The sequence below is a fragment of the Aulonocara stuartgranti genome (assembly GCF_965226115.1).
Source record: "Aulonocara stuartgranti genome assembly, chromosome: 1".
In the NCBI taxonomy this organism is placed as follows: domain Eukaryota; kingdom Metazoa; phylum Chordata; class Actinopteri; order Cichliformes; family Cichlidae; genus Aulonocara; species Aulonocara stuartgranti.
The window spans coordinates 25,382,460-25,393,235 of NC_138939.1; the positions used below are offsets into that span (position 1 = coordinate 25,382,460).

At 47.5% G+C, this 10,776-nt stretch overlaps 1 protein-coding gene across 1 annotated transcript; it reads left to right on the plus strand.

The window, feature by feature from the left end:
* Window positions 1-241: 241 nt before the first annotated feature.
* Window positions 242-10,059, plus strand: LOC309712658 (uncharacterized protein). The gene is made up of 4 exons (XM_082543633.1): window positions 242-260; window positions 8,286-8,385; window positions 8,708-8,803; window positions 9,283-10,059. Exons 2-4 carry the CDS (start codon window positions 8,302-8,304, stop codon window positions 9,613-9,615), a joined length of 513 nt encoding a protein of 170 aa, XP_082399759.1. The 5' UTR covers window positions 242-260; window positions 8,286-8,301; the 3' UTR covers window positions 9,616-10,059.
* The last annotated feature ends 717 nt before the right edge of the window (window positions 10,060-10,776 follow it).

Genomic DNA, 10,776 nt, shown 5'->3' on the forward strand with positions numbered 1-10,776 from the left:
CGTCACAAAGTTGAAACAACTTAAAACTTTTCTGTTCTCTTAACGATTCAAACAGTTATAATTGTACATGGCTTAGAAGTTAAGAGTAAATACTGCTTTTTTAATTATGATTTTTGAGTAAATGTTTTTTTTTTCGAGCTCCGCATTTGTACGTCATGACGTCATGACGTTTTCTCTCTAACCTGAACGACGTTGACAGAAAATTCTGTTCAATATGGCTGCCCTTCTCGAGCGACCGGAGAGCACATTTGGAGAAACTTGTAAGTAAAACGGAACCTTCGTTATGTTTATTTTTTCCGTAAAAAAGCAAGTATATTAATATGTTGCAGCCATTAACTTGTTTTTGAATGCGCCGTTGTGTTAAACAGCACAGACCCAGGTAGTGAATTGTTGTTCGCTGTTGTTCGCGCTCTTTTTCAAACCGATGATATCGTCAGTTTTACAGTTTTAACCGATTAAAACACAGTTTTAATAAGAATTGCACATAAAGAAAGTGTCTTAGTGATATTTTAACGACCCATTGCCAACGCAAGAAAGTTGGCGTTTTTACAACAGCAGCCTCATTGTTCGGCCGGGTTTTTTTCTTCTTCTCATTAGGATCATTCAAAAGTGACTTAGCTAGCAGTGGCAACTTCTATCTTAAGCAGCAGCCTGTAAAAGAAGTAGTTTGTAAGTAGAAGTTCTGTGTAAGATTACAAGTATCTCACTGATGTATTATGTACTATTGCATAACAATGTGTCTTTGCAAAGATTTATCCCGCAGTTTGGCTTGGTTTTTTAAAATAACTGCAGTGTAAATTCATATGTATTCTGTGCTTTTTTTTTTTTCTTTTTTTTTTTTCCAACTCAACAGAATTTATACATGGTGAGACAATGTTGATTATATGGTAAAAACTTAAAACTAAAAGAGGGTTACTGTTTACCATGTGTTACCGCGCCAGATCCGCGGCCCCGAACCGTAGTAAGGAAACCTCTGGCAGTTACTTGACTCGCAGCCGGCAACAGCTTACTATACAGGTCAACTCCGCTAGCAAGAAGATCGAGGGAGGCGTAGGAAACTGCTTTACCGAACCTTTATTTCTCCTCCAAGGCACGAACACCGCGTACAGTGGGCTGAAACAGTTTACTCACAGCGGGCATCGCCGATACAACTTTGGCTGCCGAGGGAGTTATTATATTCCTTTTATTTACTTTCTCTTCGTCTCTTCTGTAGTTAACCGTTACTTTTCTTTTCCTTCTCCGCTCACCCTCACACACCCGACAGGCAGTTCCGCTACACACACCCGCATACATTTCCCATCAGGCTTCACCCTTAAAGGACCATGCCTGTAACACTACCCCCACTCTGGATGATAATTAAACCCTTAACATCATTCCAGCACATGAACCCCCCATTAACAAGGAAACATACAGCATTCGTGCCCCCAGTCCAAAAATGGCGATCCTTAGGATGGAACAATCTTGAAGTAGACAACTGTCCATATTTTAAGCACAAGAAAACATAGGATGTACAGGGTTCACTTTGAGGAGGGTGCAAGTCAATGTCCATATCCCGCCCTTCACATAGACAGTATTCATAAAGAAAGACATTAAGGCACTACAGCTGAACGTTTACCCCTATATCCAGCTTTACCTCATTAGTATAAACAGTTCAAACAATAACTTGCAGCCCGTCGACAGCCATGTTGCCAGGAAACAGCAAGACAAACAAGCCCAACAGTACACGTAAGAATAGCCCCCTGTAACAACTCAATTTACAACAGTCATATCACTTAACATATGTAACATGAACAATTTTTTTTTTTTTTTTTAACTACTGAGCAGGGCAGCGATCCGCCTACACCCTGACTCAGTTAGGACATACTAGCCTAGTGACTGACCCAGTCACCAAACATGTCCGGCGCCCGCCGCACACGCTGTGGTCTGGAACGGGGTGTGGACCTGAAGGAAGGGTGCTGTTCTGGTCCTTCAGCCCCATCCACGTAAGGCTGAACAGGGCTGGCTGGCAACCCACTACCATCTCCTTGAGCGGGTGGCGGAGAGCCAGCTCTCAGGGAAGCACCAGTATCTGGTTGATCTGCCCCAGCTGGGGTCTCCCACAAGTCGAAGGGGCCGAAATCAATGTCAGAATCGCTTTCGTCGAGCGCTGGAGGAGGCACCTCGGTGGGTGCTGCCTGGTCGGAGTCTTGGAAGACCCAGCTGTTGTCCAGCGGCGTTCTTGAGTGATAAGGCTTGAGTCTGTCGTGATGAACCACTTTAGCCTTTGCTCGGGGCCCCTTTTTAATGCAGTAGACTAAATCATCCAACAGGCCCACTACGAAGTAGGGGCCCTCATAGGAAGGCAGAAACTTGCGAACCTTGTGCCGCACTCTCTTGGTCCCTTTGATCAGATGCCACACTGCAGCGCCGACTGGATACTGAACTTGGCAGATATTCTTATCGTACTGTTTCTTAGCGCGCTCAACAGATTTCCCGAGAGCCTCCCATGCCAGTTGGTGGGAAAGCTCCAGCCTTTCCCTGAGTTGCACCACATACTGTGGTGTAGTGCAGTTGGGGGTGTCGTCGGCCGGCAGACCCGCGACCAGGTCAATAGGCTCGGTTATCTCTCGGCCCAGAAGCATCATGTTTGGGGTCAATCCTGTGGAACTGTGCTTAGTTGCCCGATAAGCCATGACAGCATAGGGGATCATTATATCCCAGTCCCAGTGGCAGCGCTCCGCGGTGGTGGCTAAGGCCTTCTGCAGGGTAGCATTAAAACGCTCTACCTGGCCATCGGACTGTGGATGAAAGGGCGTGGTGCGTGTCTTTTTGATTCCGAACAGTTCACACATCCCCTGGAACACAGCCGACTCAAAGTTGGTGCCCTGGTCGCTATGCAGAGACTGTGGGGCTCCATATCTACATACCCACTCCGCAACAACCTTTCCTGCCACCGTGGGCGCTTGTGCATCGGGGACTGGATAAGCCTCCACCCACTTGCTGAAGTAGTCTTGTACCACCAATATGAATCGGTTATGCCTTTCTGTTTCGTTCAACGGTCCCATCAGATCGACTGCAATCCTCTCCATGGGGGCGCCAACACGTACCGTGCCCATCGCTGCCTGGGGGGTTTTTGGGGGCCGCGCCCTTTCAGCACAACTGGTGCAAGTGCGGCACCACAGGGTCACATCATCTTTCATGTTGTACCAGTAGTACCTATTCTTCAAGCGTGCCAGGGTCCTTTCTGCCCCAAAGTGGCCACCGTGGGCCATCGTGCATCTGCTGCATTACGGAGTGACGATAGGCGTGAGGCAGAAGGATTTGGGGGAAAAACACATTACTTTCTGTACAGTGGAATTTCCTCACCAGCACTCCATCTTTTAGGTACAGTCTCTTCCACTGCGCCCAGTAGGCTTTGGTTGCGGGGCTGCATGCCGCTACATCGGCCCAGACGGGCCGACCTTCCCCTTTTTCCTTCCATTCCCAAACTGGGCCTATATCCACATCGTTCTTCTGGCTAGCCAAGAGCTGTTCTGGGGTCCAGCCACTGAACAAGCTAGCGTGATGGGACTCATCCACCCGGTGGATATTTGGGCAGGTGTCGTGGCTACTACTGGAACAACAGTCCACTGCTGCTACGGGTGCACACTCTGGTTCTGCTACCCGGCTTTTCCCATCGGTACCATCAGGGCCCACTACCCCCACTGGGGGCTGCCCTGGGGGGGTCATGCTGGTACCACAGTTCTCTAAGTTACACTGCACACCTTTATGCTCGAACCGGTCGCTGTTGATGGTGGGCTCTGGGAGTGTGCACGGGCATGAAGCGCGGCAGGGTCTCCTGGAAAGTGCATCCACATTCTGGTGGTTTTTCCCAGGTCGGTGCAGCACCTGGAAGTTATACTCTGCCAGCTTCTCCAACCAGCGGGCCAGCTGGCCCTCGGGCTCCCTCAGCCTGGTCAGCCAGCGGAGGCTGCTATGGTCAGTCCGGACAGTGAACGGCCTACCCAGCAGGTACTGTCTGAAGTGGGAAGTGAACGCCACAACCGCCAGAAGCTCTCGCCTGGTCGTACAATAGTTTTGTTCGGTAGCCGACAGCCGCCTGCTCCCATAGGCCAAGACCCGCTCTTCGCCCCCTTGCACTTGGGAGAGAATCGCTCCAATCCCACAATTGCTGGCATCAGTGTCGAGGAAGAAGTCACCCTGGTCCAGTGGGTAACCCAGGACAGGGGCTGCCGTAAGCCGTCTTTTTAATTCCTGGAATGCTCCCTGGCAGTCGGCAGTCCAGTTAAAACGGGCATACTTCTTAGTGAGTTCGTGGAGGGGTTTAGCCACTGTGGCAAAGTCCTCCACGAACCGGCGGTAGTATGAGGCTAAGCCAACAAACTGACGCACTTCTGTGACGGTCCGCGGTGCAGGCCAGTCCGTCACCTGCTGGACTTTCTGGGGGTCCGTGGAAATACCTCCAGCAGAGATGATATGGCCCAGATAGGCCACCTGCTCCCGAAACAGGCAGCATTTAGATGGCTTCAGTTTTAGGTTGGCTCCACGCAATCTGATGAACACTTGCTCGAGCCGCTCCAGCATCTGGGTGCTATCCTGGCCCAGGACAATGATGTCATCTAGGTACACTAGGCATGTCTCCCACTGCAGCCCAGCCAGGACTCTGTCCATATGCCTTTGGAATGTGGCCGGTGCGTTGCACAGTCCAAACGGCATCACATTCCACTCGAACAATCCCTTACGGGTACAAAATGCAGCTGCTTTTCGGGCTCTGGGGGTCATCTCTACCTGCCAGTACCCTGAAGTCAGGTCTAGTGTACTGAAGTACTTGGCAGTAGAAAGCGTGTCAAGGGTGTCCTGGATGCGTGGCAGGGGATAAGCGTCTTTAAGGGTTCGCTCATTTAGTGGTCTATAGTCCACGCATAGTCTGGGACTCTGGTCCTTCTTCTTCACCATCACAATTGGAGCAGCCCAGCCGCTATTGCTAGGTTGAGCTAGCCCAGCCTCCAAGCTCTGCTGTACTTGCTGGTCGGCCGCTATTTGTTTGTCCCCTGCCATCCTGCGCGGCGGGTGCTTAACTGGTGGCCCTGGCGTGGTCAGGATGCCATGCTGGACAACACCAGTGCGACCAAGGTCATTCGGGCCAGTGGAGAAGACATCACTGTAGGACCTCAGCAGGCCTGCCAGATCGTAGCGGGCAACGTGAGTCAAACCGGGGCTGCTCTCGGCGTAAAGGGCCTGCAAATGGCTTGGTACAGAAGCAGGGGGAGTACCATTAAGTTCGAGGGCTGCCAGGACCCTTGGTGGGCGACCCCCCGACCCCTCCAGGACCTGCACGGGCTGAAGAACCCCTGCCACGGCACCACGCTTTAAGGTGACAGCTGCGGCCCCAGGGTTAAAGACTCTGATTGGGATGCTAGAGGGTTTACTAGGTTGCACAACTGCGTGAGCTACCAGTACTTGGTGCTTCTCCACAAAGCCCTTTTTAGGGCTTAGCATCATGTCTCTATGGGCGGCACAGTGGGAGCTGGAAAACCCAGGGACCACATACTCGCAGCCTGGTTCCAAAACCGTAGTGCGTGCCACCCTAACAACAAGCACCTGGGGTCGAGGGCCCACGCCAGAACATGGTATCTTTTCATTAAACAGGGTTATCTCTTGGCGGCCGTAGTCTAAGCAAGCGCACGATTGTTGCAGGAAAGGGTGCCCCAGAATAACTTCAGTGCCTTCAGCCATGTCGGCCAAAAGAAAGTCTACATTTTCAACACCGCTCCCCACCTGTACAGGCAGGATGACCTCGCCCAGAACGGCCAATCCCTCTGGACCAATGCCTTGTAGAGTCTGAGCAATGGATGCCTGCACCTGAGGTCTTGACTCTGCGGGGATGGTGTTAAAATAGTGGAGGGGCAGCACATTCCGCCGTGCACCAGAATCCAGCAAGGCCCGTATTTCCCGTCCCTGTATTGCTATCTGGACACACATCACATCTTGGCCTCCGTTGTGGAACACTGTGCCTGGGTCAGGGGCTGGGCCTCTAGCAGCTTTTACAGGCTTTTGGGCAGGTGAGCGAGGAGAGGGGCAGTTCCTCTGTAGATGTCCTATGCCGGAGCAGTTATGGCAAACAGCCTCCTTCCTGCTTGACCTGTTAGATGTGCTCCAGCTTTGGCGCCCACGCTGGATAGGTCTTTGGGCCCTCTCCGGTGGTTCATAACTTAGCATATGAACACTCTCCCGTAATGCAGCTGTTCGGGTCCCCTGTGCTGTAGAGACTCGTGGCCCTGGCTGCATAAGCTGTGTGACTGCCCTGGCGGCCCTTTTCGTTGTCTCGAACCTGTGGGCGATTTCATAGGCTCTTGCCAGGGTGCGTGGTTGTTCTTCCAACAATTTCTGGACCATTTCAGCATCTGCCAAAGCATTAGTGAAGATCTCTACAGCAATGCAGTCCTGCTCCAGCTCGGAGCGGTTGGCATACACAATGGAAACCTTCTCGTATATATCATCTCTGAGGGTGTGCAGGGCCTCACCTGGTTTCCGGATTCTCTGCCGTAGCTCAATGCCAATGGCTGCTGCATGCTCTGAACACGGCCCATAGGCAGCCTCCACCTCCTCCACAATCCTCTGGTAACTCCAGCGAGCAGATTTGGGGTTTTTGTGGATTATGGCTCCAGCTGCGCCCCTCAGGCTGAATCTCAGTTGGACAGCCATGGTGTTCTCCGTCCAGCAGTTGGCCTTTGCACAGGTCTCGAACTGATAGAGAAAGTCTTTCCATGACCCTGACCCATCGAAATGGTCTGGTTGTAATGTGGGAATTTTCTCCTTGCCCCTCGTCTGTCCATCAGCACTACAATCTGCAAAACCCCCGTCTTGCACTACACCAGGAAAACAGCCGCGTGGCCCTGGCATGGCTTGTTTTGAACTGTGACCCTGGTCATGCTTGCAAAGCCCACACCCCCCATCTGGTGCTGGTATTGCCATGCGAGTTGTTGGGGAAAAATAGCCCTGAGCTGGCATTTCATAGCTGTACTGCGCAGGTTGGGGTATACCCGGCATAATGTGTAGCTTCGCTGGCTCAGTAAACGGCGTTTTTCTAGGGACACTGCAGGTACAGTTCATGGCGGTGAATGGCTGGCTGCATGGCCGAGATGTAACAATCCGAGGTGGGTGATCATGCGAGCCATGCTGTCCCACTGTGAGCGGTGTAGATGCAGTGTTAGCAGGGCCTCCGCAGTCTGAGCACTGCAACTGCTTAAACTCACTGCACACTGCATTCTGCTTCGCTATTGGTGTTAAGAAAGGGTTGGTGTGAGCTGAAGGTGGCGGGGTGAGATGCCATGCAGCCTCAAACTCCGTCGTATAGACTGCTGCTATGCTCGCCGCTGGCGTTAACTCTATGTCCGTGATGAAGGGGTTGCTGCTGTGGATTCTATTGTTTACATAAGTGGCACGGTCCACATTAGCTGTGCCACTCTCTGGGGTTTCTGGCAAAAATGGGTTGCTGCTCTTACTGAAGTACATTCCCATGCCATCCCCTTCAGCATCTCTCGGAGCCGCCATTTTCTCTGTCGTCCGAGGGAAAAGAGAAAAAGAAAGTTCGCTCCCTCTCTCTCGGCGCTTTGCGGAGTTTTATCCCGGACGAGCCCCCAGTGTTACCGCGCCAGATCCGCGGCCCCGAACCGTAGTAAGGAAACCTCTGGCAGTTACTTGACTCGCAGCCGGCAACAGCTTACTATACAGGTCAACTCCGCTAGCAAGAAGATCGAGGGAGGCGTAGGAAACTGCTTTACCGAACCTTTATTTCTCCTCCAAGGCACGAACACCGCGTACAGTGGGCTGAAACAGTTTACTCACAGCGGGCATCGCCGATACAACTTTGGCTGCCGAGGGAGTTATTATATTCCTTTTATTTACTTTCTCTTCGTCTCTTCTGTAGTTAACCGTTACTTTTCTTTTCCTTCTCCGCTCACCCTCACACACCCGACAGGCAGTTCCGCTAGACACACCCGCATACATTTCCCATCAGGCTTCACCCTTAAAGGACCATGCCTGTAACACATGACTAAATGGAATGATGGCCTGTGACTTTGTAACATCTGAAATTCTTACCTATGTTTTGGACTGTTGGATGATCGGCCATAGAATTCAAGACTGCACTCAAAGTAAACAGCAGTAATTGTAAGGTTTTTTTTTTACCATGCTAAGTGTTTATTTTGTCATGAAATGTACAGTGTACTTTTGAAATTTTTGAAAGCTGTAATGATGGCTGAGTATATAATTATCACTGACCAGTTCTACGCTGAACTTGACAGACACACACCACGACTTATGGCTCTATACAGACAGAAGGCTGCACGGACTGGCAAGATATCAGAGGCTCTGCGAACCATCCTGAATCATTATGATCTTCAGGTGAATATTGATAATGATAAAATTAACACAAATTAAAAGTTTCACTGATAAAAACTCAATTTTTCCTTGCTTTGAACATCTGTGTTTTATACAGATTACAGCTCTGATCTGGTATGTTACTTTAAAATACTGTGTAGGATTTTTGTCAAATGAGTAAGATACAGACTCTTTGTCATAAGAGACAGAAAGGTTGTGTCTTAAAAGAAATGTCTCCAAAATTATGTAGAGTCACATGTCATGCAGTTTCATAAACATGTATTCTCCCCAAAAGAATGACACCTGAAAACTTTGTGTTCAATGAACTTTTCTTTTCCCTTTTTAGGAGGCGCCTGATATCAACGTGAAACGCACTGCAGTGCTTCGTGCCCTTCCTGTATACCTGCGGGAGGAGGACCCAGAATTCTTTAAGACATGTAATGTAAGTGTATTTTTGCATCACTTAAATTCTGCCAGTGAGATAAAACACCATGGATTTTTTTAAATACAATTTAATACCCTAGCAGCTACCAAATTGTACAAGCAAAATACCCTCTCTTTAGAAAACCCTCACACACACACACAGGGTCAGGAGCAGGGCACAGGCGTATCACAGCACTTCGGCTACGCTGCAGGTGGCCCCAAAAACAAGGCTGAAGTCAAGATTTAGTTTCTTTTTGAGATAAAGTCATAAAATAAAAAATGACTTCTTTTTTTTTTTTTTTTTTTAGAAAAATAACAAACATACTAATTATGTAATGCAAGAAGCTAACGCGTTAATGTACATTTTTCAAAAAAGTAGAGTACCCTAACCCGTTACAAAGTAACCCACTACACTGCTGAATTTTTTGCTAGATTACAGGTCTTGCTTGTCACATTCTCTCAAACCAACCTTACTTATTGATACTGTGTCTATTCCAGGCGGACACATTGGATGAGTCGACCCTCATTGACACTCCAGTTGCCCTTCTCACAGTGGTTACCGACGGCGCTTCCCAGACCAGTCCAGTCCATTTTACTTCCTCAAGCATGGCCATTGTGGTGGAAGGCGACTTGGTGATGCGTGATATTCCCAGATTTGCAAATGCATTTGCCTTATTGTTTGGCTTGATCTATGCTCTGCATTTAGACTACCCCAGGAAGCTCGTTCACACATTTACCTTTGTCCAAAAAATCTTCATGGGGCTTGTTGACGGCAAACCTCTGAAACCCTGCCTACATGCTCTTAAAAATGATTTGTTGCTGAAAGAGTAGTTCTGGAAGGAATATAAGGCAATGTTTGTTAGGACATGCACTCTGTTACTGAGCACTTTGTTTTAAGCACTTTATTTAAAGCACTTTAAGTTTACTACAGACTTTGGGTGGATTTAACTCCATCAGTTTACCTAACTTTGCTCTGGTTATTTGGAAGATGATCATCTTTATTTGTACCCATTTTATAAAATTGTTTTTCATTTCTTTTTCAAACAAAAGTGATTAGTATTTGACTTTTTATTTTGAATTTATGTATTTTGAGAAAGATGCAATTAGGACTGATGTTGTCCTTTGTGATTTTATAAAAAGATACATGTTCTACATTGAATTTATAATGCTCACTTTATGGTGCCAATGTCCATGTTAGTGGTTTTATAAAAACACTAAGTGATGTTTTTACATTTCCATAAAAAATGTTAAATAAACAAAATGTAAAGTAAATGAATTTCTCTAATTTTTTTTACTAGTCTACACTCAAACATTTAATAATAAATTTCTTTTAATTAATAATCATATAATTTGCGTTTAGTTTGTAATATAATTGCATTGTGTTGGATCAAAATAGTAAACTACAAAAAACACAAAAATATTAAAATTAAAGTATATAGTTTTTAAGTAAAGCTCAATTAATAAAATAAAAATATAATTTAAAATTTTTAAGATAACAATAAATACAAATTTTGAGTACCCCATACTTAGAAAAGATGAGTTTGTGTACTTAAAACTTTTGAGGTAATCAGTTTCCACAAATGTTTTAAGTTCAGTCAACTGATTTGGGTTTACAGTGTACCGTTTCAACAACACTTAAGTCTTGAACACTTTTCATAAACGTTAATCTAGCTAATCTTAACATTAGCTGTTAGCAATTACCTAGTAGCCACATTGGTAATCTGTTAGCATTAACACAGTGGCTACAAGACTGTAGATAACAAATGAATAATTACGAAATACTGAGCTGTGACAGAGCGAATTACAGATACACCGAGAACTGGTTGGGTTGCTGTACTAAGCAGCAGGGGAATCAAAGTTGAACTGGGCAGAGTATCCAGAGTGTGGAGAACTAATCTGAGCAAATAAAGAGTGAAACGCGGAGCAGAGCAGCTGAAAAGGGTGGATTTCATGCCTGAGGGGCAGAGTTGAGGAGATAAAGAGCTGCAGACT

Coding starts and splice junctions, on each gene's coding strand:
- LOC309712658 (XM_082543633.1), top strand. CDS start 8,302: ATGGCTCTATACAGACAGAAGGCTGCACGGACTGGCAAGATATCAGAG. Junction 8,386..8,707: donor TGAATCATTATGATCTTCAG/GTGAATATTGAT, acceptor TTCCCTTTTTAG/GAGGCGCCTGATATCAACGT. Junction 8,804..9,282: donor AATTCTTTAAGACATGTAAT/GTAAGTGTATTT, acceptor TGTCTATTCCAG/GCGGACACATTGGATGAGTC.